Source organism: Arachis stenosperma, chromosome 6 (genome assembly GCF_014773155.1).
Source record: "Arachis stenosperma cultivar V10309 chromosome 6, arast.V10309.gnm1.PFL2, whole genome shotgun sequence".
Lineage (NCBI taxonomy): Eukaryota > Viridiplantae > Streptophyta > Magnoliopsida > Fabales > Fabaceae > Arachis > Arachis stenosperma.
Genome location: NC_080382.1, coordinates 1,179,604 through 1,206,918, shown reverse-complemented (window position 1 = coordinate 1,206,918; position 27,315 = coordinate 1,179,604). Strand labels below are relative to the sequence as shown.

General features: G+C 31.3%; 1 protein-coding gene and 1 long non-coding RNA gene across 3 annotated transcripts; one reads left to right on the top strand and one right to left on the bottom strand.

Annotated features, from left to right (window-relative positions):
* Positions 1-4,903: 4,903 nt before the first annotated feature.
* Positions 4,904-11,222, bottom strand: LOC130935201 (uncharacterized). Of its 2 annotated transcripts, XR_009067834.1 has the most exons (7): positions 10,636-11,222; positions 10,483-10,551; positions 7,336-9,655; positions 6,976-7,252; positions 6,344-6,472; positions 6,158-6,230; positions 4,904-5,122 (listed from the first exon to the last, which is right to left on the bottom strand). It is a non-coding gene; the product is annotated as an uncharacterized LOC130935201 (long non-coding RNA). The 2 variants fall into 2 exon arrangements; XR_009067833.1 differs by lacking the exon at positions 4,904-5,122 and having other exon boundaries at positions 5,253-6,230.
* Positions 11,223-16,536: 5,314 nt separating this feature from the next.
* Positions 16,537-19,422, top strand: LOC130935100 (long-chain-alcohol oxidase FAO2-like). Its single transcript, XM_057864669.1, has 3 exons — positions 16,537-16,864; positions 17,064-17,336; positions 17,517-19,422. The coding sequence occupies exons 1-3, from the start codon at positions 16,655-16,657 to the stop codon at positions 19,260-19,262; spliced, it is 2,229 nt and encodes a 742-aa protein (XP_057720652.1). The 5' UTR covers positions 16,537-16,654; the 3' UTR covers positions 19,263-19,422.
* The last annotated feature ends 7,893 nt before the right edge of the window (positions 19,423-27,315 follow it).

Here is a 27,315-nt window from a genome sequence, read left to right as displayed (position 1 = left end):
AGTTTAATAAAATATTTTTATTAACGTTAAACTCAATAAATTTATTTTGATTTTAGTACTGGAACAAATTTAATATTACCGTAGGAACAAGTATTTCTATACCATACATTTCCTCAAAGGTTCACGGGAGCAAGGGCCTCCTTTTATTACTAATTCTATAAGAAAAAATTAGCATTTTCATTAAAATTTAATTAATATTTAATTATTAAAAAATGTGTAATTTACTAATTTTATAATTAAATATAATTTTATATCATTAAAAATATTAATAATAACTAATTGATAATTATAAATCATAAAATATGTTAGTCTTTTAGTACTATTGATTCTATTATATTTATTGATAATTTGATATGACAATTATAATTATAAATTTACACAAAGTATGTTTTCATAGTGACATGAATTAAAATTAAAATTTTTATTATTTGTTCTATCTATATTCTATTTTCTTTCAAAGGTCGATTTCTTGATTAAGTGGTTAACTATATCCCAAGTGCAAATTGAAAAAATAAAAACAGGGAGAGAATGATTCATGACTCATCTAACCAATGCCGAAAATCTGAAGAGGAGTTAGTTATTGGTAGTTTGGTACCTCTGGTGAAGATCTTACTAAGGAACAACAAAAGATTTAGAATAAACTACTAATACCACCTTCGAATTATTAGAACGCTACAAAAATTACCTCTATTTTTGTTAACGATCAAAATATCCTCTAAATATTGAAAAACACTACAAAATCATTCAACAGAAAAAAAAAATTATTCTGTTAACGAAACTGTAAAAAAGAATATATTCCATTAACGAAATTAATTGAGATGAAATGGATTCTGATGTTATACCCTTTTTCTTTTCCTTTGTTCTCCCTCACTTTCCAAAGCAATTGCAACAATAATAAATTATGATGCATGGATATTAATACAGACATAAATACGAATACAGAATACGGTACGACACAAAATATGCGAATTTAAAATTCTTATAAGATACAGAGACACGATATATATATAAAATATAAAGTATTTTTTAAATAAATTATAATGATATTTTAATATTTTATTAATATTAAAATATAAATTAATTTTTTAATTATTTTTAATATTTTTTTAATTATATAAAATATTTAAAATATATTTTATTTTAATAATTAATAATATATACTATTTCTAAACTCATTTCAATAATACATATTAAGAATAAGACTGGACATGCTGATACGTGATGGTATTTATATGTGTACAAGCGTGTTAGGAGAAGAATTTTTTTTATCAAGACATAATTGGACATATAAAACACGCGTGTCGGACGAATATCGACGTGTGTCGTGTCTAAAATGTGTTCAACACGGGAACACAACAAATAAAAAAATGTCTGTGCTTCGTAGATAACAAACAACATCTAAGTCACTCCCTCCCCCAAATCTCTCCGGAGCAGCCGCAACAACAATAACAATAAATCTCAATCACTCTTCTAAAATTGCAACAACGACAATATCATCTTCTTCTTCCTTGCTGAAGCCGTTGCAACAACATTTTTATAAAAAAAAAATAGAAATTTGTCACCACCTTTAACAACCTCTTTTCTCTTACTCTGTCACCACCTCCACACACAAACACAATTTTCATTTTTATTCTTATTAACCCCAAAATTGAAAAAACAAAAATTGTGAATCCATTAATAACACATTTTGAAAGTCTCGAGGGAGGGAGGAAGAGAGAGAGGACGCGTCGCCGCCATCGACAAAACCGGAGAAGAGACTATATCTTCCTTTTAAATTTTCACTTGCATTGCCTATTGGTGTATTATTTGCAGAGCATTCTCTACACCAACTTCATCCTCATTAGCTTCATCCATCCATTAAAAGTAATGAACGCCCAATGTTCTTCTGCTCAGCACAAAAGGCAACTATGAAAATTCCATTCCCAATAAGGGCGATCAAATGAAGCATTAAATTCATACATATCTTTTCTCTCCGGATTTGTTGTCGTCTTCGACTTTAATGCCACTACCTGAATTTTAAAGCAAAATAAATATAATTTAAAACATAATTATAAATATTGTTTCCAAAGCAACATACACATAATCTAAAACACTCAATTTTTATCTTTATATTCTTATAAGTTGGGTTGGAAAAAGTTGGATTTTGACAAAAAAAAATTACAAAAATATCTCATTATAAAAAAAAATTAAGCCCGGCGAAAAGCTCATCCCACCCTGCCAAAGCCAGCGATTTAAACATTGTGGGTTAGGTAGACTTTTGCTCTTTGACGGTCCCAATTTTTCAATCTGACTCATTTTTTGACAGATTATGCAAGTCGACCCGACAAATTTAGATCCGTTTGCCATTCCTAACTACCCTTGGTTACCGTTTGTATTAAAAAAAATAATGTCGTAATTAGCATATTAATAACATGCAGTTAGATCACAAACTATAACTGCTAACTAGTTAATAGACGTGACATATGTCATGATGTCCAAAAAAGTCTGTGTTAATATTAAGACCAATTCTATAAATATGTAAATTTGAAATCTTTACTCTAGAATGACCTTTTTATTAAATATAAAATTTTTTTAATTATCAAATAATTATTTAATATTTATATGTATATTTTAAAAAATTTTAAAAATTATTTAGGTAGTACTTATATTTAATTATTTGAGTATAATATACGAGTATATTATCCATAACATTATATAATACGAGTAAGTTTATTTTAAAATTGATATAATGTTCTGAATAATATTTTGTTGGTTTAATTTTTATTTTTTTATTTTATCTAATTTTATTTAAATAATTTAAAATTATAAAATTATAAAATTTTTAATTTAAATTTAAATTAAGAATTTAATTCAATCCAATATAAATAAATATATTGGTATTATTATAGTTAATTATATTTATGTATTCCATTTAAAAAAAATAATGATATAAAGTTTTTAAATTAAAAAATTAATAATTTTAAATTTTAAATTTTAAATAAATTTAAAATATATGTAAAATCAATATAGATAACTGTATTTGTATTATTGTACATATTTCGGATATCTTGACCAAGATTTTTATATGATTATATCTTGGTATAAGTATGCAATTGTATCATATATAGGTGCAATAATATTTTTTGTTTTCTTTAAAATATAGCACATCTTAAATACACATGATTCGATTTGTGTACTTAATATTTTTTTTTGTTTATGTATCCAAAATGTGTAATAAGTATTTAAAATTATAACTCATCTATACATTACTCATTTTAATAAATATTATATTTTATTAATTTAAATTAAAAAAATACCACAAAGGAGAATGGAAATCATTGGAGTAAGGACTGTTTTTTTTTGCTAGGATGAATAATCCCAAATCTTCATTCGTACACGTGGCATGATTTTAGTGATTAGAGGAACCAAACATAAAAAGTTGTAAATGGCCATGTTCGGTTTGATTGACTATCAATACAACGAGCACCGTTAGCCAAAAGACAAAATACACCTTTTGAAATAGTTTTTTTTTTTTCATTATTTTTAATTTTGTAATTAATTTTATTAGATAACCAACTAAGATGCATCCAACTACAACCAACTAATAAAAAAAAAACTAGTAAAAGATAAAAAAAAAACAAAGTTGGGCCTTTTTTTATTTTCTCTTGGGCCGAAACGTGAATTTAAATTATCATAAGAAGAAAAACTAATTTGGGTTGGTCGAGTGATTAGCTCACTCGTCCGCTTAAGTAAAGTGTCAGAGGTTCGAATCCTGCTTTGTGCATGCAACAACCCATTAGCTAACGACAGACCCTTAAATGGAACTCAGATCCGCAACGGATTAGTTCTTAACTTGTCGGGTTGGAGGACATCGTGGACAAAAAAAATATATATATATAACCTAACAAAAACATCTAAAACGTAACAAAAAAAATTAAAACCTAACAAAAAAATGACATCCAAATTATTTTAAAAATCTATAACCAACAAAAAGACACATCTAAAAATATTAAAAGAATATCTAAAAATAAAAAATCCAAAACTATTAAAAATAATTCAAAACCTAAAAAAAATATCTAAAACATATAAAAACAAATCCAAAACTTAAGAAAAAAAATCTAAAATTAATTAAAAGAATTATTCAAAATTAGTTAATCACCTATATTTTTTCCATACATTAATACCCGTGAAATTTTCTTACAATTAAAAGCAAGAAAGAAAAAGATAGAGTACATAACAAAGTCGTGAATGACTTTATTTCTATAACGACATGGATAGTTAAATACGTAATGATCTTAATATTTCAACTATAAGCCTTAAATATCAGTTTTAAAAATAAAGAAAATATCATGTTTAAAAAATTCTTATCTTTTGATGGTGAAAGATATGATGATCAAACATCATGAAATCCCATTCGGCTATATACATATTTTAATGTAATATTATTAGATATAAATTATTTAACAAAATAACCAATTAGGTCTAATAGGATATAATTTCAAACATTATTATATTTTTAACTTACTATTCAAATTTTAAAAAATTTATCTTATTAATGATTATGAAATATTTTAAGATAAAGATAAATCTTTTAATATAATGAAGTTTTAACGGCTTTTCTCTTTTATAAAGGATCACTGATACTCACGTTCACGTATCATATATGTTTTCTAATTCTAATATCTCGAGAATCATACCTAAGCACCAAAGCCATTGAGAAACACCACACTTCTCATTATTAGGATCAAGAAAATCAACAACAATTTGGTGTTAACTACCCTATTATCCTTCTCCGATCATATTCAGGTAAGCCTAGAACTGAAAATATTACTTACAGTAACAAACTAGTGACAGAGATCTATTATTAACTAATAACTCATTAACTGAGTTTTTTCAGGTAGAAACTAGTTAAATCATGGTGTAACAAGTTTTTCAGGTTTCAGAATTACATGTAGTTCATGTTTATATTCTAACTAATTAATGGCGTCGGTAGAGTAAATTATAATAAAGTGACAACATTCACATGTTTCCAAGCTCAACAACTATAGCATAATCATGAATCATGATGAAAATATACCTATTTTTCTTTTTCATTCTCCTACTAAAAGTTGCCAAGCTTAGACTAATAAAATTCTGTTCAAACCTGTAGAGTTGAATGGTAACTTTATTAAAAAGTCATTCTCAATTCGATATCCATGAAGAACTGCGTTTTCTTCACTCTTTTTAAATTTCTTGGTCACTATACATAAAAAATTAGCCATATAGATAGAATATATGTTGAAATACAAAACATACATTAAAAATATGTAAAACAATACACATATATAAAAATATATAATACTTAATTTGGTATTTGATTTTTGGTATCATACAATATTTTTCTTTTTCTAATGCCAAAACCGATGTTAAACTTAGTGTACTTTAACTTGTAGAAAATTCATTACACCTTTGCCCTGTAATATGACATTTAATTTCTTTCGTCCCTCCTCTTAAGTTATTTATGGTTTGGTCTTTCGTCTCTCAAATAATGAAATAACTATAAAGGAGTCTTAAATGCCACTCAAATAATGAAATAACTATGAAGGAGTCTTAAATGCCACGGAATATAACTGGTCCAATGAATAAAGTAACTTATTATAGGAATAGAAAGTGCTCTAAGACTCTAACAAAAGCACAAGTTAAGGGAACGAAAAAAGAGAAGTTCTAAGATTAGTTATAAATTCAAATTTTTTACTATTTACATAAAAATTTAGCTAGCATATGTCATTAGAATGCATAATAGAAAGTTTGTATTAAAAAATTAGAAAAAAATATAAATAACCTTAACAAAAATCTGTTAGAAAATAAATATATATATATATATATATATATATATATATCAATATTTCTTCCAAAACCTCAACTCGGGACATATCTTAGGCCTTAGCCATAGATTGTCTGAAAATAATCAAATATCAATAAAACCAAACAACCACCATTATTTTTATTGTTATAAATTATGCGGATCACATGTTTGAAAAATTGTTTAGAACATTATTATTATGTGGTGGATGAGGAATTGAGGATGGACTTTGTAGCTTGTAACAAAATAGAGTATATAGATATATGCATGATTCTATAATTAAATATTAAAAGACACAAGACTTGTTGAAATTTATTGCAATCTTGATTGGCATACCCATAATTGAAAATGACACCAAGCGTTGTTTTGTTCCAAATTCATTCCTCAACCTCACTGTCTTGATCTTTCTCTGCCAATAAAAAGGAGTACTTTGTAACTGTTTAATCAACTCAGAAGAAGCAAAATAATAATAATAATTTGTTACTTCACAGAGAGATAATGGAAGATGGAAAGAGTTGTCACCCTCTTCTGAGAGGAGGTAACAGAAGAGAGAAAGGTTACAGCCATGGCCTATCTTCCTCTCAGATGCAAGTTATGGCTTCCTTCTGTGAGGCCCTATTGCCTTCTCTCCCATTAAACAAGGAACAAAACCTGCAACACAATCATGCACTTTCAGCTTTCTACAATATCTCTGGTTCTCAGGCACCATTTCCTGATGAGGTGAATTTTATTTTATTATTTTCTTCATAAGTTATGTATGACATGCATCATACGTGTGAATCTTGCATGTGCTGTTTTTCTTCATGATCATCACAAGCTTAGCCAATTTGATTCAATTGTTGTACTTGAATCTTCATTACTGTTTGTGTCTGAAATATCTGTCAATTTGGAAAACTTAATTGAAGTAGTAGTTTAATTTTGCACTTGAACACAAGAGAGGAATTTGTGAATTAAATACAATTTATTTTATTTGTGTTTAAGTGCATCTAGTTTGAGTACTTTCTCTTTTATTTCTTCTATATTGTACTATGCTCCACTTTATTGTTTTGATTTTTTTTTTTCAAACAAAAAGATATAATTTATTTTATTTTTATTTATGAACCAATTCAAAATGAAAATTCAGACTGCAGAGATCATGATCAAGAGGGCATTACCAGAAGCATGGTCCTTAGTTAGCTGGGTTCTGCGGATTCTTTCATTCAGGTTTGGAACACTGTTGCTTTGTGGAAAGGATTGCTTGGAATGGAAGTGGCTTTTCATCCACAAATTCTCTGAGATTCCATTGAACAAAAGAGAAGAAATTCTCAAGAAATGGTCAAGGGAGAACCATTGGACACCTCTAAGGATAGTGTTTGTGTTCATCAAACTTGTTTCCTTCTACAATTTCTTCACAAGGGTAATAATGGTTTTCTTCTTCTCTGAGATTTCAGTCTGTAGTGAATTTTTGCATGTTAGTAATAACTGGATGTAAGGGCCTTCCGATTTCATAATAAGTAAATGAAGAAAATGTATACCACATATTTGATTATTTGACTGAGAGGCATACTGAAAAGCTGCATGTCTCATAATTGTCTTGTTAATCCCTTTTCTTGCTAGCTAAGTAACTAATTATTTTTGTTCCCTTTTGTTTAACTTTGCTACTTTTCTCCAATTGCTGCAGACTGATGGAAGCGGGCATAATCCTGCATGGGAAGCAATGGGGTACAAAGTGGACACCAGACAGAAGTTAACACATAAGGAGAGGCCTCTACAGAAGGGGATAGTAGAGACTATGTATGAAAATGATTCTACTTTAATCCAGTCTCTCACTGAAAAGGGCCTTGAAGTCACTGAAGATCTAGAGCACAATTCATACAACATCAAATGTGATGTTGTCATTGTTGGCTCTGGCTGTGGTGGAGGAGTTGCGGCTGCAATTCTCGCAAACTCGGGTCTGAAAGTGGTTGTCCTAGAGAAAGGAGAGTATTTTGTTTCCGAAGATTATTCTTCCTTTGAAGGTCCGTCCACGAATGAGCTTTATGAATCAGGTGGAATCATGTCAAGTGTCGACGGGAAGATGATGATCTTGGCTGGTTCAACAGTTGGTGGAGGCTCAGCTATAAACTGGTCTGCATGCATCAGAACACCTGATCCTGTTCTGAAGGAATGGTCTGAAAAATATAAAATCCCACTTTTTGGAAGCTCTAATTATCAATCTGCAATGGATGCGGTATGCAAAAGGATTGGGGTGACACCACAATGCGCAAAAGAAAGCTTTCAAAATCAAATTCTCCGAGAAGGATGCAAGAAAGTTGACTTAAAAGTTGAGTCAGTTGCAACAAACGCTTCAGCAGATCATTATTGTGGCTCATGCTGCTATGGTTGTAGAACTGGAGATAAGAAGGGCACTGACTCTACTTGGTTGGTTGATGCTGTTGCGAACGGAGCAGTGATCCTCGCTGGATGTAAAGCCGAGAAGTTCATATTGGAAGATGGAAAGAATGGACTGAAGAAAAAGAAATGCAGAGGAGTAATTGCTGCAGCCACTTGGAGGAGTAAGGTCTCAAAGAAGCTCCGAATTGAATCCAAGGTATCTATTTCATCATGTGGCTCTCTCTCCACACCTCCTCTATTGATTTCAAGTGGCCTGCAAAATCCATACATTGGGAAGAACCTCCGACTACACCCAGTCCAATTCGCCTGGGGGTACTTCCCGGAAGACATGACAAATTTCAGTGGAACTAACTATGAGGGAGGAATCATAACTTCAATCCACAAAGAATTTGCAGAGGATTCCACCCCAAAATTCATTATAGAAGCACCTGCTCTAGGACCCGGATCATTTTCAGCATTGGTTCCTTGGGTCTCAGGGCTCGATGCAAAAGACAGGTTGGCAAAGTATGCAAGAACTGCGCACCTTTTTGCTTTGATAAGAGACCAGGGTTCAGGAGAAGTAAAGGCTGAAGGCAGAGTTTCTTACAGACTTGACCAAGTGGACAAAGAAAGCCTTAGAATTGGATTGAGGAAAGCCTTGAGGATCTTGGTTGCAGCCGGAGCTGTAGAAGTGGGCACTTACAGGAGCGATGGCCAAAGAATCAAATGCAAAGGGATCAAGGAGGAAGATTTTGAGGAGTTTCTGGACACAGTCACAGTGGCTGGTGGTCCAAGCTCAAGGAATGAACTTTGGACTCTTTTCACTACTGCACATCAGATGGCAAGTTGTAGGATGGGCGCCACCAAAGATGACGGCGCACTTGATGAAAATGGTGAGAGTTGGGAAGCAGAAGGGTTGTATGTGTGTGATGCAAGTGTGTTTCCCAATGCTGTTGGTGTCAACCCCATGATAACAATTCAGTCCACAGCATATTGTATTGCCACTAAGATTGCAGAATCACTGATGAATGAGATGTAGAACATAAACAGCTAAGTTTGTATCATTCTAATTTAACAATTTCATTGTCAATTTGTGTTTTTTCCTTTCATGTTCAAATCCAATAATTTATCCATGATTTATGTATATTGTTAGCAATCGCACAAGGAACTTTATTTGCTTGAAAACTAGTAGTATCAAATGCTTATTATGCAGTAGCTTGTAATATAATGTTACCATGTCTCATGTTTCTCACGGATTTAAGAGAATTAAACATAATACCATGTAAAACAACATGGTGGGCGGTGATGTTCAGCTAGATGTTGAGTTGCATGCAATCAAACCAAAGTATACAAAGACAGTGTAGTGGCTGATCTGTATTTGACAACAACGTTTGCAGAATGTAGTTGCTTTCTCTACTTCTATTGGTTGCATAACTTTTGAACTTAATTGGTCATATTAGAAGAAGCATGGTAGCAACATATCTGCCAATAATCAAATTGATAATATGAAACACGAAATGAATACCACCTTGCAAATACAGTCCACATAACATAAACTGAACCACTTGTTGTTTGTCCTTGTCCTTGAATTACAACCAGTTTATGTGATGCTCCTAAGATACATCATATATGTACATTTCTTTTCATTATGTTCTTGTTTTGTCGGCAGCTTTTTGTTCCTTTTTGGGTGGTGAATTAATTAATTACCTGATTTAATTTCAAACAAATTCAGCTTCTTAAAGTATATCGCCGATGAGCAATCTATCTATTTATAATATTATAGAAAGAAAAACCAAAATAATGTTATGTTAAAACTTGACACATAATATTTTATATTGTAGCCGCATCATCTTAATAACAGATTAGTAACTTCTCCATTACTCATGTTTACTCCATATTATCACACCAATAAAAAATACAGAAATACTTGGTGACTAAATGTTTTTAGTAAAAAAGTCCAACCAAGTCAGACTCTTAGACTTACTAATCTCTTAGTTACAACTTATGTGAGAAAAAGATTATGTTCTTATGAAAATTGCATAACAACCACATAAGAGAGTCTCTTGACCTTGAGAAAGCTAGAAACTATATTAGGAAACTTAACTAATTTGAATTCACAACTTTCAGCCATAAGCGAACCACATACTAAACCAATCAAACACCTAAATCATAAACATTTTCAAACTCATTCAGCCAATCTAAAATCTACCACATCAGCCAAACACAGCCATAAATAAAACCAATTCAACCAGCCAAATCAAATGCCAATTCATATCCAGTACCAATCCAGAAACAAAATTAAACCAAACCTGAAGCTGCCTGCCACTGCTCTACACAAATTAGCCATCAAATACCATTATCTCCAACCCAACTTCAACCTTCAGCCAAAACAGAAGCAGAATAAAAATAATAATAATAAATAAATAGCATTTATTTATATATTTATATAACAAAAAAAATACCTCCGCCTCTCAAACGGTGGCTCCTGCGGCAGCAACAACTCCACCACCACCGTCGAGCCTCTCTTTACCACCATCATCATCGTGCTTGTTCTACCTCAGCCATCACTCACCGCTGCCATTCTTCTTCCGCGCAGATGCTTCCATCACCATCGAGCTCTCTCTCTCCTCTTCCTTCTTTCTTCCGGCTAACGCCTTCTCGACATTAGCGGCGCCGCTCGCCGTTGAAGATCTAACACCACTGGTCGCGGTCTTCTCTCTCTTCAGCGAACCCTCTCTCTGTCTCGATATTCATTTAACTCATAGTGGAATCTCTCCTTGGCTACTCTTTCAATTGCTTGATCTCGATATTCATTTAACTCATTGAAGAGAAAAAATATTTTGAAGATCATCCTACAACTGAGAAAAAATATTTTAAAATTCTATTAAATTAGACTTAAAAAATCAAATAGGTTTAAAATCCTTCATTCTATTTTGGCATCGCTGTTTATCAATTTTGCTGGATTAAACAATTTTAACCGCTTTATGATATAGATTGCACAATTGTAATTGATAAATAAAAAAAGAGAATACATAAAAAAGATGTAACAAATAATTTATATTAAAAAAATGATAATTAATAAACATCATGTCCTAGAATGTGGACATATTTTGCTGATTGTTCAACTATTTCTTTTTCTTTTAGTAGTGTAGAATATGCTAATATTTTATTTATGATTATGGTCTAAAAGGTGGTTATTGACTCTACTATAAATACACTAATATCTTCAGGTATATTTCGAACTCAATCTACTAAAAATTTGTTTAAACCTTTGCTAATTTAAGTATCAGAATCCCTTACAGGTACTAGCCCCATCTATTCACGAGGAACTCGGACGGCGGCACCTTGTCATTAAAATCGTCAGACGTTACCCCAAAAAGAGTCTGAACCTCACGTTTAGACCCAAATCCACCCAGTTTCAAGTAACCCTTGGAACATTAGTGCCGTTATCGGGGATCTGGAAGTCTACACTCAATCATAGCAGACGATCATCCTAAAGATGGACACATGTCATTCGAATCTGAGCCAGAACATCACAACGATGATCGTGCAATAGTATACCCCCCACGACAAGATAGAGCGAACAGCTCTAATGGAGAGGGGACTTTGCAAAACCCTCAACTCAGAAGAATAAACTCAGAGATACATCCACCAAAGGACGCAGTGAACAGACATTCAACAGAACTCATAGACTCATGCACGGACACCATGGCTGATTAGAATAACTCGAGTAGGAGATAGAGCATCAAATAGAAGCTGAACGAGACCTGAGAAGGGAAGTATGACAATAAAGAGAACTAAAAGAAAAGTTTCTGAAATTAGAAGCCAACCTTCGAGGTCGGAACAATCATACAGATCGGGAAAATATCCCCTTTGGAGGAGAAGATCCCTTTATCGAAGAAATCATGCAGGTTAGGGTTCCTAGAAACTTTAAAAGCCCTGGCATGGACCTCTATAATGGAATGACCGACCCAGACATCATCTAAGTAACTTTAAAAGTCAAATGTACTTGGATGACGCATCAGATGCAACTCGTTACAAAGTGTTTTCGATGTTAACCAAAGCGGCAATGAAGTGGTTTGATAGTCTATCACCCAAGTCTGTGACTGCTTTGATGATCTTGCAAAAAGGTTTCTCACTCGATTCTCAATCCAGAAAGACAAAGTCAAGCACGTTCCAAGCCTTCTGGGAGTCAAACAGGAGGTCGAAGAAACTCTCCGAACTTATATGGAAAGATTCAACAAAGCCTACTCAGAGATCCAAACTCTGCCTCCAGAAACCGTGATAATGGAGCTAGTTAATGGCCTTAAAGAAGGATCATTCTCTCAATCCATATCAAAGCGACACTTTATGAGGTACAAAAGTGAGCAGAAAAGTACATCAATATAGAAGAGAGTGCCCAATTGAGAGAACATGCTCCAAGATAGAATCTTTCTTACTAAACTCAGGATAAAGAGAAAGAAGCAAAGAAAATGGATGAGTATAGCTTAGACAAGCGTCGAAGGTATCATAACTATACCCCCTTGCAAGTATCCTTTGTTGACATCCACAGAGAGATCTGCCATACCAAAAAACTTCCATCTCCTCGCCCATCAAAAACAAGAAAGGTGAAAGTTGAATAGAATACTACGAATATCACAAAATATATAGACATTCTACTAATTATTTCTATGACTCAAAATATGTGATAGAAAAATGGCCAGAGAAGGTCGGTTAGAAAGGTACTTGACAGAAAGATCGGACGAGCAGGGAAAAAGAAAAAGAGAGAAAGAAGATAGGGGTCGACAAAATTGGCCACCATGAACTCTTTATAGACATATCCACATGATAGTTGGAGGATTCGTAGGAGGCAGAAGTCTTCTCACAAAAAGCATTTAAAAGAAGTCTATTAAGTCGGGGAGGAGGTCAAAGCCTTTGACTTGCCCAGTATTTCCTTCACAAAAGAAGATGCGTTAAGGATAACACCAAGGCATGATGATTCTATCATGATCACAATGATACTTGCCAATACAAGTCTCCACAAGACTTTGGTGGGCCAAGGAAGCTCGGTTGACATATTGTTTAAACCTGCCTTCGACAAGTTAGGGTTGGAAGAAAAGGAGCTCAGGGCATACCTCGACACTCTTTTTGGGTTGGGAGACACACCCATCCGACATCTTGGCTTCATTCTATTACACATCACTTTTGGTAAAGGTTAGAAATTCAGAACGTTGAGTATAGTCTACATTGTGGTTGACATAGCATTAGCCTTCAATGCCTGATAGGTCAAACAATATTAAATTGACTTGCTATGGGGTCTCCACCCCTCATTTTTGTATGAAATTTTCGACCTCAGAGGGAATAGGCACCGTGAGAGGAGATCAGAAATTGACAAGAAAATGTTACAATAAAAGCCTGAACCTACGCAAAAGTACAAAAGAAAAAGAAGTTAACACCATCAAGTTCGGCGGTGTCCAAACATGAAAAGACCTGAGGCCACAACCTGATTGAAAAACTGAAGAAGTTCAGCTTGGAGATCAAGCTGGAAAAACAACAAGCGTAGGAACAAACTTGGACAAAAAATTGAAAGCAGATCTTGTTAAACTCCTACAAAAAAATTCCGACTTCTTCACTTGGAAGGCCTCCAATATAACTGAAATATACCCCGACCTCATGAATCATAAGTTGGCCGTCTACCTAGGTTTACGACCTGCCTAACAAAATGGCGAAAGCTCAATCCCGAAAGAGCTCAAGTTGTTGAAGAGCAGGTCCAAACTTTGTTGGAGGCCGGGTTTATAAAGGAAGTAAAATACCCTTTGTGATTGGCCAATGTTGTACTTGTGAAAAATCAGAACGGGAAATGAAAAATGTGTGTCGATTATACCGACCTCAACAAAGTTTGTCCTAAAGATTCATATCCTCTTTTCAGCATTGATGCTCTAGTGGATTCAGCTTCAGGCTATAAATATTGGTCCTTTATGAACGCATATTCGGGATACAACCAAATCTCAATATACAAGCTGGACTAAGAAAAAACCTCTTTCATCACTTCGAGAGCAAATTATTGTTATATGGTTATGCCTTTAGAATTAAAAAATACCGAAGCCACATATCAACAACTAATAAACAAGGCATTTTTATCCCACCTTTCTCTATATTTTAAAGTTTCCACTTAACTAATTTTGAGTACTATATTTAAGCAACCAACTTTTTTTTTCTTACAATCCATTCAAAATTTTAAACACCACCTTCCTTTTTTTTATTTTTATTATTTAATTTTCAAAATTTTTTAAAAAATGTATATTTATAAATATTCATATTTTATTTTTATTGTAAACAAATTAATTATGAGTATATCTTATTTACATGGTAAATGAGATATATAAAATAGGTCAATTTTTTTCATGTATCAATATGTATTTAAAAATGTGTGGTTTATCTCGTTTATAGTATAAATAAGATATACTTTCAATTAACTCGTTTATACTGTGAATAAGACAAGTGATACGATATAAAAAATATAAATTATTGTCTAAATGATCTATATTAATAAATAAAATATTTAAAATGTTTATTTAAAAAAAATCCCTCCTATAAAATGACATTTAATTTCGAGTAAAGTATCGTTTTTATCCCCAACGTTTGGGGTAAATTCTATTTGTGTCCCTAACGTTTAAATCGTCCTATTTGTATCCCTAACGTTTGTAAAAGTGATTCAATGTTATCCTGCCGTTAATTACACATCATGAACGCTTTAGTTTGAGTTTTAAAAATCTCTTCTTGAAATTAGAATACAAATGTCTAGGATAGAATCGATGATCCACTCAAAAAAATAGCTCATCAAAAGTTGAAACTAATTCATAAAACATTTACATAATTCACTTTTCTAGAGACATAATTGAATCTAAACACAAATAGTATGTATAATATTAAAATCGAACACATCAAAGTAAGAACTAATTGAGAATGAATACTTTCAGGTGAGAATAATTAAAAAATATAATCTGATTTGTTAGTATAATTGATAGTAAGATAACATTGAATCACTTTTATAAACGTTGGGAATATAAATAGAACGATTTAAACGTTAGGAACACAAATAAAACTTACCCCAAACGTTGGAACAAAAACGATACTTTACTCTTTAATTTCCTTGGTCCCTCCTCTTAAGTTGTTTATGGTTTGGTCTACATCTTCTATACTCTTTAGAATAACCATCCGAGTACAAGGGATAATAAACATCTTCTCGAAAAATTAATTTAATTTTTGGGTTCACCAAGGATCGAACTCTTGACCTTTCGGATCTAATGCTTTAATACCATGTCATGATACCACTCATCCCAAAAGCTTCAACTGATGGAAAAATGTAACACTAATGATTATATCTCTAATACTCCATAAACCTCCATTGTACACATTGTATAAATATTTCATTGGCTCCTCATACTTTTCCTTAACTTTAAGGAGTCTTAAATGCCTAGGGATAGAACTGGTTCAGTGAATAACGCTTCTTACAAGTAACTTATTATAGGAATTGGCAAGTGCTCTAAGCCTCTAACAAAAGCACATGTTAAGGAAAAATTCCAAGATTAATTATAAATTTATTATTTTTCTTACCATTCATATTAGAATTTAGCTAATATGTCTTAAAATTTGTAATAGAAAATTTGTATTAAAAAATTAAAAAAAAAAAATTAATTTAAAATTAATTTAATTTAATTTTATAAATTTATTATGTTAACATTCAATTATAACTCTCATATATGTGTTATGTGTTATTTAATGTGTTACATTAACAAACAAAAGAATTATAATGTAACCAATTTATAATTTTTAAAAAATAAATTTGATTGAAAAAAAATTCCCAAAGCTAATTTAAAAAACAAGCAATCTACAAATTTGACCATTTCCTAAAAAATCTGTTAGAAAACCCGTTTATATTAATTAATATTGATATCAATATCTTATTTCTTCCAAAACCTCAACTCACAAACGCATCTTAGACCTTAGCCATAGAGTATCTGAAAATATGAACAAGAAACCATGACTACGAAGAGTGCTAGAGAGACAGTAATTTTTGTGATTTATAACTATTAAATAGTCATCAATGATGATTTTAATAGTGTAAAATTGGTGTGAAATTTTATTTAATGACTTATTTTTTTTTACTGATTATATGCTGGTCAGAATTTGATGAAGTTGCTGACCCCTAAATTTTTTCAAGATTATAAATTATGCGGATCACATGTTTGAGAAATTGTATGAAACATTATTATGTGGTGGATGAGGATGGACTTTGGACCTTGCATCAACATAGAATACATAGATATTAATTATATGCATGATTCAATTTCTATATTTAAATATTAAAAAAAGACAATACGTGTAGAAATTTATTGCAATCCTGATTGGCGTACTCCATAATTGAACGACTGTCTTGTTCCATAATCACTGACAATAAAAAGCAGTACTTTGTAACTGTTTAAGTCAGAGAGAGAGATAATGGAAGATGGAAAGAATTGTCACCCTCTTCTGAGAGGAGGTAACAGAAGAGAGAAAGGTTACAGCCATGGCCTATCTTCCTCTCAGATGCAAGTTATGGCTTCCTTCTGTGAGGCCCTATTGCCTTCTCTCCCATTAAACAAGGAACAAAATCATGCACTTTCAGCTTTCTACAGTGTTTCTGGTTCTCAGGCTCCATTTCCTGATGAGGTGAATTTTGTTTTATTCATGTGAATCTTGCATGTGCTGTTTTTCTTCATGATCATCATAAGCTTAGCCAATTTGATTCAATTATTGTACTTGAATCTTGAGTGTTAGTGTGTTACAATTGAACAGCAGAGAGGAATTTGTGAATTGAATACAATTTGTTTTTTGTTTATTTCTGAACCAATTCAAATTGGAAATTCAGACTGCAGAGATCATGTTCAAGAGGGTAATGCCCCAAGCATGGTCCTTGGTTAGCTGGGTTCTGTGGATTCTTTCATTCAGGTTTGGGACACTGTTGCTTTGTGGAAAGGATTGCTTGGAATGGAAGTGGCCTTTCATCCACAAATTCTCTGAGATTCCATTGAACAAGAGAGAAGAAATTCTCAGGAAATGGTCAAGGGAGAACCATTGGAGACCTCTGAGGATAGTGTTTGTGCTCATCAAACTTGTCTCCTTCTACAATTTCTTCACAAGGGTAATTATTTGAACTGTATACCACATATTTGATTATTTGACTAAGAGAAATACCATGTCACATAATTGTCTTGTTAATCCCTTTTCTTGCTAACTAAGTAACTAACTAGTTGTTGTTTGTAACTACTAAGGTTTTTGTTCCCTTTTGTCTAAGTTTGCTACTTTTCTCCAATTGCTGTAGACTGATGGAAGTGGGCATAATCCAGCATGGGAAGCAATGGGGTACAAAGTGGACACCAGACAGAAGTTAACACACAAGGAGAGGCCTCTACAGAAGGGGATAGTAGAGACTATGTATGAAAATGATTCTACTTTAATCCAGTCTCTCACCGAAAAGGGCCTTGAAGTCACTGAAGATCCAGAGCACAATTCATACAATATCAAATGTGATGTTGTCATTGTTGGCTCCGGCTGTGGTGGAGGAGTTGCAGCTGCAATTCTCGCAAACTCGGGTCTGAAAGTGGTTGTCCTAGAGAAGGGAGAGTATTTTGTTTCCGAAGATTATTCTTCCCTTGAAGGTCCATCCATGAATGAGCTTTATGAATCAGGTGGAATCATGTCAAGTGTCGATGGGAAGATGATGATCTTGGCTGGTTCAACAGTTGGTGGAGGCTCGGCTATAAACTGGTCTGCATGCATCAGAACACCTGATCCTGTTCTGAAGGAATGGTCTGAAAAATATAAAATCCCACTTTTTGGAAGCTCTAATTATCAATCTGCAATGGATGTGGTATGCAAAAGGATTGGTGTGACACCACAATGTGCAAAAGAAAGCTTTCAAAATCAAATTTTCAGAGAAGGATGCAAGAAAGTTGGCTTAGAAGTTGAGTCAGTTGCAATAAACGCTTCAGCAGATCACTATTGTGGCTCATGCTGTTATGGTTGTAGAACTGGAGATAAGAAGGGCACTCAGTCTACTTGGTTAGTTGATGCTGTGGCGAATGGTGCAGTGATCGTCGCCGGATGTAAAGCCGAGAAGTTCATATTGGAAGATGGAAAGAATGGACTGAAGAAAAAGAAATGCAGAGGAGTAATTGCTGCAGCCACTTGGAGGAGTAAGGTCACAAAGAAACTCCGAATCGAATCTAAGGTATCTATTTCATCGTGTGGCTCTCTCTCCACACCTCCTCTATTGATTTCAAGTGGCCTGCAAAATCCATACATTGGGAAGAACCTCCGTCTGCACCCAGTCCAGTTAGCTTGGGGCTACTTCCCGGAAGACATGACAAACTTCAGTGGTACTAACTATGAGGGAGGAATCATAACTGCAATCCACAAAGAATTTGCAGAGGATTCCACCCCAAAATTCATTATAGAAGCACCTGCTCTAGGACCTGGATCATTTTCAACATTGGTTCCTTGGGTCTCAGGGCTCGATGCGAAAGACAGGTTGGCGAAGTATGCAAGAACTGCTAACCTTTTTGCATTGGTAAGAGACAAGGGGTCAGGAGAAGTAAAGGCTGAAGGCAGAGTTTCTTACAGACTTGACCAAGTGGACAAGGAAAGCCTTAGAATTGGATTGAGGAAGGCCTTGAGGATCTTGGTTGCGGCCGGAGCTGTAGAAGTCGGCACTTACAGGAGTGATGGCCAAAGAATCAAATGCAAAGGGATCAAGGAGGAAGATTTTGAGGAGTTTCTGGACACAGTCACAGTGCCCGGTGGTCCCAGCTCAAGGAATGAACTTTGGACTATTTTCACTACTGCACATCAGATGGCAAGTTGTAGGATGGGCGCCACCGAAGATGACGGCGCCCTCGATGAAAATGGCGAGAGTTGGGAAGCAGAAGGGTTGTATGTGTGTGATGCAAGTGTGTTTCCCAATGCTGTTGGTGTCAACCCCATGATAACAATTCAGTCCACAGCATATTGTATTGCCACTAAGATTGCAGAATCACTGATGAAAGAGATGAAGATCATGGACAGCTAAGTTTGTACCATTCTAGTTTAAGAGTTTCATATTTAATTTATCTTTTTCCTTCCATGTTCAAATCCAATAATTTATCCATGATTTATGTATATTGTTAGCAATGACATAATGAACTTTATTTGCTTGAAGACTAATAGTATCAAAGAACATAATGTTACCATGTCTGATGTTCATATACCATGTAAAAACAAAACAAGAAGCGAAATAGCAATTATGTGCATTAATCAAAATGAACTAAAACGTGAGAAAGAAGCAAATTCGTTACCGAAAGTTTTCTTAACCTTTAGCTTCTTTGGTAAGAATTTCTCTTGATTCAATTCCTTGGTTATCAATCTGAATTCAGCAGATGAAAAGAACAATTTCTGTAACTAAATTGACTTGTAAAAATTTGAAGACAAGCGATTCTATTATAAGATACCACATATATTCACCAAAATAGCCTTTCAATCTGTCGTGAGAAGACTATTTTTAATGTTTCAACCACCTATTTACATTGAGTAGGTCTTTGATGATGGATTTGTGATATTTTACCATTTCAAAAGCGTCTAACTACTTTAATTAATTGTGTATAATAAAATATAAATTTTAGCTTATTTGCACTTTTTGCGGAATAATAAAAGATGTCCTGCCATTTTTCGGTGACAGTAACCAAAAGCTAAAGCCAAAGTTGTAGCATATGTTTATTTAGATTTTTAAGGCAAAGGATCCTGTAGTAACGTTTAGACTATTAAATGATTTTAATAATAAAATATATTTTTTAAATTTTTTAATAATTATTAAATAATTTTTATTTAATTTTAATTATAAATTTTATATTTTATTTTATAAATTATTATTTTATTATTTATCTATCATATTTAATTACAAAAATAATAAAATAATAAAATAAATTTTTTATTAATCATGACCTCTATAAATATTTTGGAAGTACACATTAATGAGTTTTTTTATCTATTGATCTGTTATATCCGTAAAAGCTAGAAAAATAGTATTTATTGGTAATTCAATCCGTTGTATCCATAAAAGTTAGGAAAATAATATTTGTTGGTAATTCAATCCATTAGAAGTATAACAAATCGATTAAATTTTGACAATATGAGTTTTTTCAAACTTCAACCGATTGGAAGTGTAACATAATCGATTAAATTTCGCACAGTAATATGGATTTTTTCAAAATTCAATTGATTGGAAGTGTTATATAATTCAATTGACTTGGGCTATCCATGATTTTTTTTTATCAATCGATTGGTAGTGTAACACATATTGAATTTTGCACAGCAATATAGATTAAAAATGTTACACAATCGATTGAATTGCATAAAATTTAGATAAAATAATTCCAAAAACGTAAAAATGAAAAAAAAGATAATGTTGCTAATGTTGTTGAGAAATGTCACAAGAAAAAAAAAGAGTGATAATTGTTCTGATGAGATTGTTAATGAAAAAAACGAAGATTTTCCTCACAACAACTAATAGCATAAAAAAAATAAGAATTAAACATGAAAAACATAAAAACAATTCTATTGATGTTGTATAATATGAATGGAACGAGGAGAACCTCTAAGAGTTTTGATCATATCGCCAAAAAAAGAATTACTATGGTATAACGCAGTTCAATCAGTTGTGTAACACTTTCAATTCATATAACAAAAATTCAGTGTTAAAAATTGGGCCAATTTATATCTTAACCTTATACACCTTTTATAAAAGATGTATAAGAGTTTTGATCATTTCGCCAAAAAAAAAAGACTATGATATAGCACAATTCATTCGATTGTGTAATACTTTTAATTCATATAACAAAAATCTATAGTGTTTGATAAGTAAGGAAGGTTATCCGTGGAGATTGGGTCTTTTGGTATATTTGAATTTGAATCCTAATGTTAAGTTAGAATATAAACAATATAATTTATTTTTTATTCAAAATATATATAATTAAATGCCCACATTAATTAGTGTAAAAATTTTTTTAAATAAAATACTTTACTCCTTTCAAATTATTTTTCTGTTATTTTAAAGATAAAATAATTTACTTTATAATAATATTTTAAATTTAATTATTTTATAATAAAATTTATTAAAAATAATAAAACTTAATTAAAAATGATGAAAATACTACTAATCTATACAACGAAACTAATTCTTAAAAGTTTTTAAAATAATAAAATTTTATTAAAAATCAAATTATTGCATACAATATTTATATTGACTGCTTATATATTCAACATAACAAATCGAACTTTTATTTGCCTCTGACAACCGAGGAGCTTTTTAGGGCATCTATCTATCTGCCACCATTATAGACTTACACTTTGATTTGTTTAGGTATGTGTCTTCTTTTGCTGCCAACATGGTGTGTTTAATTAGGTCCTTCATTATTTTAGTCTAAGACTAGCTATAATGCATGGACACTGATATAAATATGGAATACGATACGACATAAAATATGTCGACATACAAATTTTAAAATCTTATAAGATATAGAAACACGCATATATATAAAATAAAATATATAGTATTTTATAGATAAATTGTAATGATATTTTGATATTTTATTAATACTAAAATATAAATTAATTTTTAATTATTTTTAATATCTTAATTTAATTATATCAAGTATTTAAAATATTTTTTGTTTTAATAAATAATAATATATACTATATTTAAATTTATTTTAAGAATATATGTTAAGAATAAGTTTGGATACACTGATACGTGATGGTATTTAGGTGTGTCTAAATATATTTAGAAAAAATTTTTTATTTTTTATTAAGACATAATTGGATACAATAGACACGAATGTCGAATAAGTGTCGATATCGTATCTAAAATGTATCCGACATGTGACATAATAATTTAGCGAAGTGTTCATACTTCGTAGGAGACTAATTTCTATGCCATGCTTGCTTCAAGGGTTCAAGATTAGTAGATTACAATATATATCCGTACGAGGTCATCATGGAGAACATACAAGAAAATAATAATTTAACCCAGTCTAGTCTTTATTAGAATTTGACCCAAAACAAATTTCTTTTTTTTCAAAAAAATGATGGTATATAATATAATGTAGCAGTGTACAAGTAGTTCATCATATATACTAAACAATTATAATGGATCGGAGTTGGAAGATAGACTACATAAAATATAGCAGAATCTTAGGTATGATAAATTGAACCTATGTTCTTATTCAAATATAGTAATGTTTTGTTAGGTTTCTTAGAAGAGACCGAAAACTTTCTACGGCATTTTGATTAAGAAACTTCATTCAACTTCTATATATTTTATAAATATGTATCATTATTTTATTTTTATTTTTGATTTTATAAATATATAAAAAATAATTATACATAAATTTTAATTGTTTATATTTATTATCTATCTATTATATAAAGGAGACGTGATATATAGGACTATAGGAGTTTGATACATAAATTATAAATTGAATTCATTTATTTTTGATGGTTTCAAATACGACGGTGATAATATACATATAGTACGTACTAGGATTCGAGTTGTAACGCACAATAACCTAATTTACTAAATCAAATTGAACCACACTTTGTATGTCTGAAGCTCGCATGATGCTTCTTATTATTATTGCAACATAAACTGATGAGGTTTATATCTTCTTTATTAGTTTCTCCAATTCTACGAGTCTTCTTTTCTCGAATCTGATACCTTTGAAAACCTAAACCTAAATGCATGTTTAATTTGTGTGCTTAGCTTTTCCTCTCTAGGCCTCCATAAACTTGGCCACAAGTGATATAGATCTTATATCATATATTACGTAATAATGCTACATGATTAATAAATAATATTAATTTTGACTAGTAGTTAGCCAACAATAATTTATATTTATATTTATAAAAAATTTATAAAAAAATATATAATTTATTTGTATTAATATTTACTAAAATTTATACACATGAATTAATATTATTTGTATCTATATTTTTTAAAATTTACACATATAAATTAATAAAATTTATTTATTAAAAATAATTTAATATTTGTGTTGATCAAGTGATAACCAAAAATAGTAAAAGTTGATGTCCAAAAAAAATTTCATTATTATATATATCTATAGATCTAACAAGTGTTTAGTTTTTATTAAAAAAATGTAAATATAAATAATAGTTTTATACGTATTTAATTGCGTCACAACAACAACAAAGTCTTGTTCCACTAGGTAGAATCAGTTATATGAATCAAACGATGTCGTTGAATTCTGTTATCTATCATGTTTATAGAGAGACTGTTTATATATAAATCTCATTTGACCACCTCATAGATGGATCTTCTTAAATCTTCTTCTGCCTTTCATCCCTTATTTATTTTCTATCTCATCCACTTTCTTAGGTGTCCTGTCAATTTTCTTTTTACATGCCCAAACCGTATTTAATTGTGTCACAAAGACGAAAAAAATAATGTATATTTAATAACATGTAATAATTAGCTATTCATATATATAAATAAAAAATTCATGTATAAGTATAACAATGGTAACGACATTAATCTTATATATTAATTCCTGCACAGCTACTAGAATCTTCTGTGCAGCCACATTTGGCTCCCACAAATTAAAGATGACAATTGTTGAAACCATTGTTTATTTCATTTTTATTTTTATTTTATTTTTCCTTTTCAACTTTGACACCTCGACCAAACACTATAAAACCAGGTTTATGCAAGTTCCACTTAACCCATAACATAATCTTATCAACTAGTGTTTAATTTGTTTAGAATCATGGGAAATGGAACCTCATCAACATCATCAAAGTCCAAGGTTCAGCAAGGCCAGCAAGTAATAAAGGGTGTTCATTATTATGCTAACAACAAACCAAGAAGAGAACAACAACAACAACATTATGGTCTTGATGGTGGTGTTGTGGAGCTTCTAGAAACTGATGAAGCTTTCAACGAATACATCCGAAGAGCTAAGCAAAACATGATGAGAACCGTGTCGTACGTTGGTAACGACGAAGATCATAGTAACTACCCTGCACCTGTGGTTAATAATAATGTGGAGAACGAGAATGAAGAATTTTCGGAGTTTATTCGGCTTACTAAGAAGAAGTTGAGAGGGAATGATGCTTCCTTTCAAAGAGGCTGATCAATGAAGAAGATTATATATTATTCTTTGATATATGTTGTTGGGTGGAAATTTAGGTGCACGCACATAAAGTTGATAATTGAGAGTCGTTAGATGATTATTTAACTGATTTGACTAAAATTTCATCTAATAATTTTCAATTATCGAGTTTACCTAAAGTCGACCGCATATGAATCTTTGCCATCTTGTTGACTTGTCGGAGTGCAAAAATAACGAGTTCCTATTAGGGCATGCAATCAAGTAGATATATAGTTATATACTTACATTTATTCATTTATTTATTTATTTGTTATTATTTGAATTGTTGAAGCAAGATATATATGTACTGCTCAGTTTTTTATCTGGCTTTTGGTTGGTTATTTATTTTGGATGATTTCATATTGGCTTTAATGCTTTCATTTATATATACTAGCTATAGTAGCCACCCCTTTGATTATTCATCAATACCCCTTTTATTTCTTTCTTTTATTTCATTTATATATATAATTCATTTTTTAATGATAATTAAATGTGAAACTAATCAAATAAATATGGTGTACTCTAATTAAGGATTTAGGTTCAAATTTTATGCTATTAACACTCCTTATAAATTATATAATAAAAGATGATACTTTTTTGAAAAAATAATACTGGTGAAATTAAAATTCAATGAGTTATATGCTAAATTTTTCCTATGTACCCATATTTTCATCAGTTATATGTTAGGTAGATGATTTTGTAAACTATACTACTCAGACAGATGCTTTTGTAATTAAATTAGCAGACCGGATTACTTAAACAATCTCATTAAAGAGTAAGAGATGTTAGAAAAATGTTTTTTATAATTATATTATTTGTGTTTAATTTTTTTTTTGAAATAACCAAGTGTTTAATTATATATTAGTTTTATTTACTGTTAATCTTTCCTTATCCTCGTTTTTAACAGAAATCTTTCGTTATATGTTCATTTCTATGTTATTGATGACTTTTGATTTTATGATCCTTTTTATACTTTTTTTTTTGGACAAATTTACGAAAGTATTTTATCTCTGAAAAAAATAAAATATAAAAAAATTTTGGTGCATAATTTTTTTATTTCTAAAACAAACTTTAACATATATAATTTATAAAAAGTTATTAATTTTAAAACTTAATTGTGATATATTGTTGAACACATTTAAATTATTTTATTTATCAACTAAAATCATGGTTACCACTATACAAGATCAAATATTCTTTTCTAAAAACAAAAAATGGTATTTAAATAAAGAAGTAAATACTAAATTGGCATATGAAAAATTTTAGCACTGATAAAATAGTCTATAATTTTTGTCTTTGGCAAAATAGTCCCTGAAAGATTTTAAAATTTGACAAACGTGTTGTTCCAAACTCATTGGAACACATCTCCGGCAAACACAATACTAACGTAGCTACCGTATTTTAGTGACCTGGCAAAACCGCCAACTCTAATTCCACATTGCCCCCTCCCCAATGTAGCTTCCACTCCTACCCCCCTTTCTTTCTGGCCTAATTCCAAAACAAGTTATAATCAAAACAAGTTAATAGTTAAAATACTACCAACTAAAACAATAACTAAAAATCAACAAATAGAGAGAGAGATCGAACTTTATAACTCAACGGAAGTGGTTGAACAGCGGCAAAGCAAAAGCTTAACAGAGGCTGGGCCATGCGATGAAACCGAGACTGAGCAGAAGCTAGAAAACGAGAGTTGGAGCGCAGTAGAACAGAGGCTAAACAACGGCAGAAGCACGACGTAATGGCAGCAAAAGCACGACAAAACAAAGGAAAAACTCGCCAAAACAGGTGGAACCACAGCGAACAACAGCAGAACAGAAGTGTTGCGATGATGTTAGAGCAGTGCAGACGGAGGTGGTAGTTGGATAGGTTGAAGAATGAAGACACGGTCAGAGAGTTGAGGGAATTAGAAAGTGAAAGCTGCGTTGGGAAGGGAGAGGGGGGAGTGCATTGGAGAGAGAAAGGAGGAGAGTGCGTTAGAAAAGGAGGAATTAGGATGGGAGGTTTGTCAATTCACCAAAACACGGTAGCCACATCAGCATCGTGCTCGTCGAAGAGATAGTCCGACAAGTTCGGGAGCACGCTTGTTAAATTTTAAAATCTTTCAAAGACCATTTTGTCAATAACAAAAGTCATGTATCATTTTATCAACAACAAAATCTTTAATTTTAGATACTAATTTAGTAATAAAATTAAAAATCCAAAATTTTAAAATGAAAAAATTACATATTTCAATTGGCACCTCTTCCATTCACATTATACCTTTTATTTATTTATTTATTTATTTATATATATATATATATTATATGGTGATATTATAATAATAGTTTTTTAATTAAGTTCAACTAAATGGATACAAGCTAAGTAAAAAAATGCGTAAATGTGTTACCACTTCTTTTGTTTGTGCTTCTTCAGCATAGAATTTTTGTTGGAGAGTATATAGAAACTTATTAATATAGTATAATAATTTTTACACATAACAAAAATTTTTGTATATAACATAAATTTATTAATATAGCTTACAAATTTTTGTATATAGTACAAAAATTATGCATATCACATAACTTTTTGTTACAAATGTATTTTATTAGTCATGTAAGTCAATATTCCGAGTACGTGATTATTTAAAAATTTTTGTACTATACACTAAAATTTATGTGTTGTGTACTAAATTTTTTGTATTCTAACTAATTTTTTAAACATATATAAAAAAAGAGGAAGATGATGACGATGTTGATGATAATGAAAAAAATGTGGAGAAAAAAAAAAAGAAAAAAAAATAAACAAGAGAAGAAGAAGATGTTGACGAGAAAGACGACAATGTTAAAAAAAACAAAAGAAAAAGAAGAAGACAACAATGACATTGTTAAAAAAGAAGTACAAAAAAGACAAACAGGTTTAGTTTAAAAATTATTTAATCGTCTA

Coding starts and splice junctions, on each gene's coding strand:
- LOC130935100 (XM_057864669.1), top strand. CDS start 16,655: ATGGAAGATGGAAAGAATTGTCACCCTCTTCTGAGAGGAGGTAACAGA. Junction 16,865..17,063: donor AGGCTCCATTTCCTGATGAG/GTGAATTTTGTT, acceptor TTGGAAATTCAG/ACTGCAGAGATCATGTTCAA. Junction 17,337..17,516: donor TCTACAATTTCTTCACAAGG/GTAATTATTTGA, acceptor CAATTGCTGTAG/ACTGATGGAAGTGGGCATAA.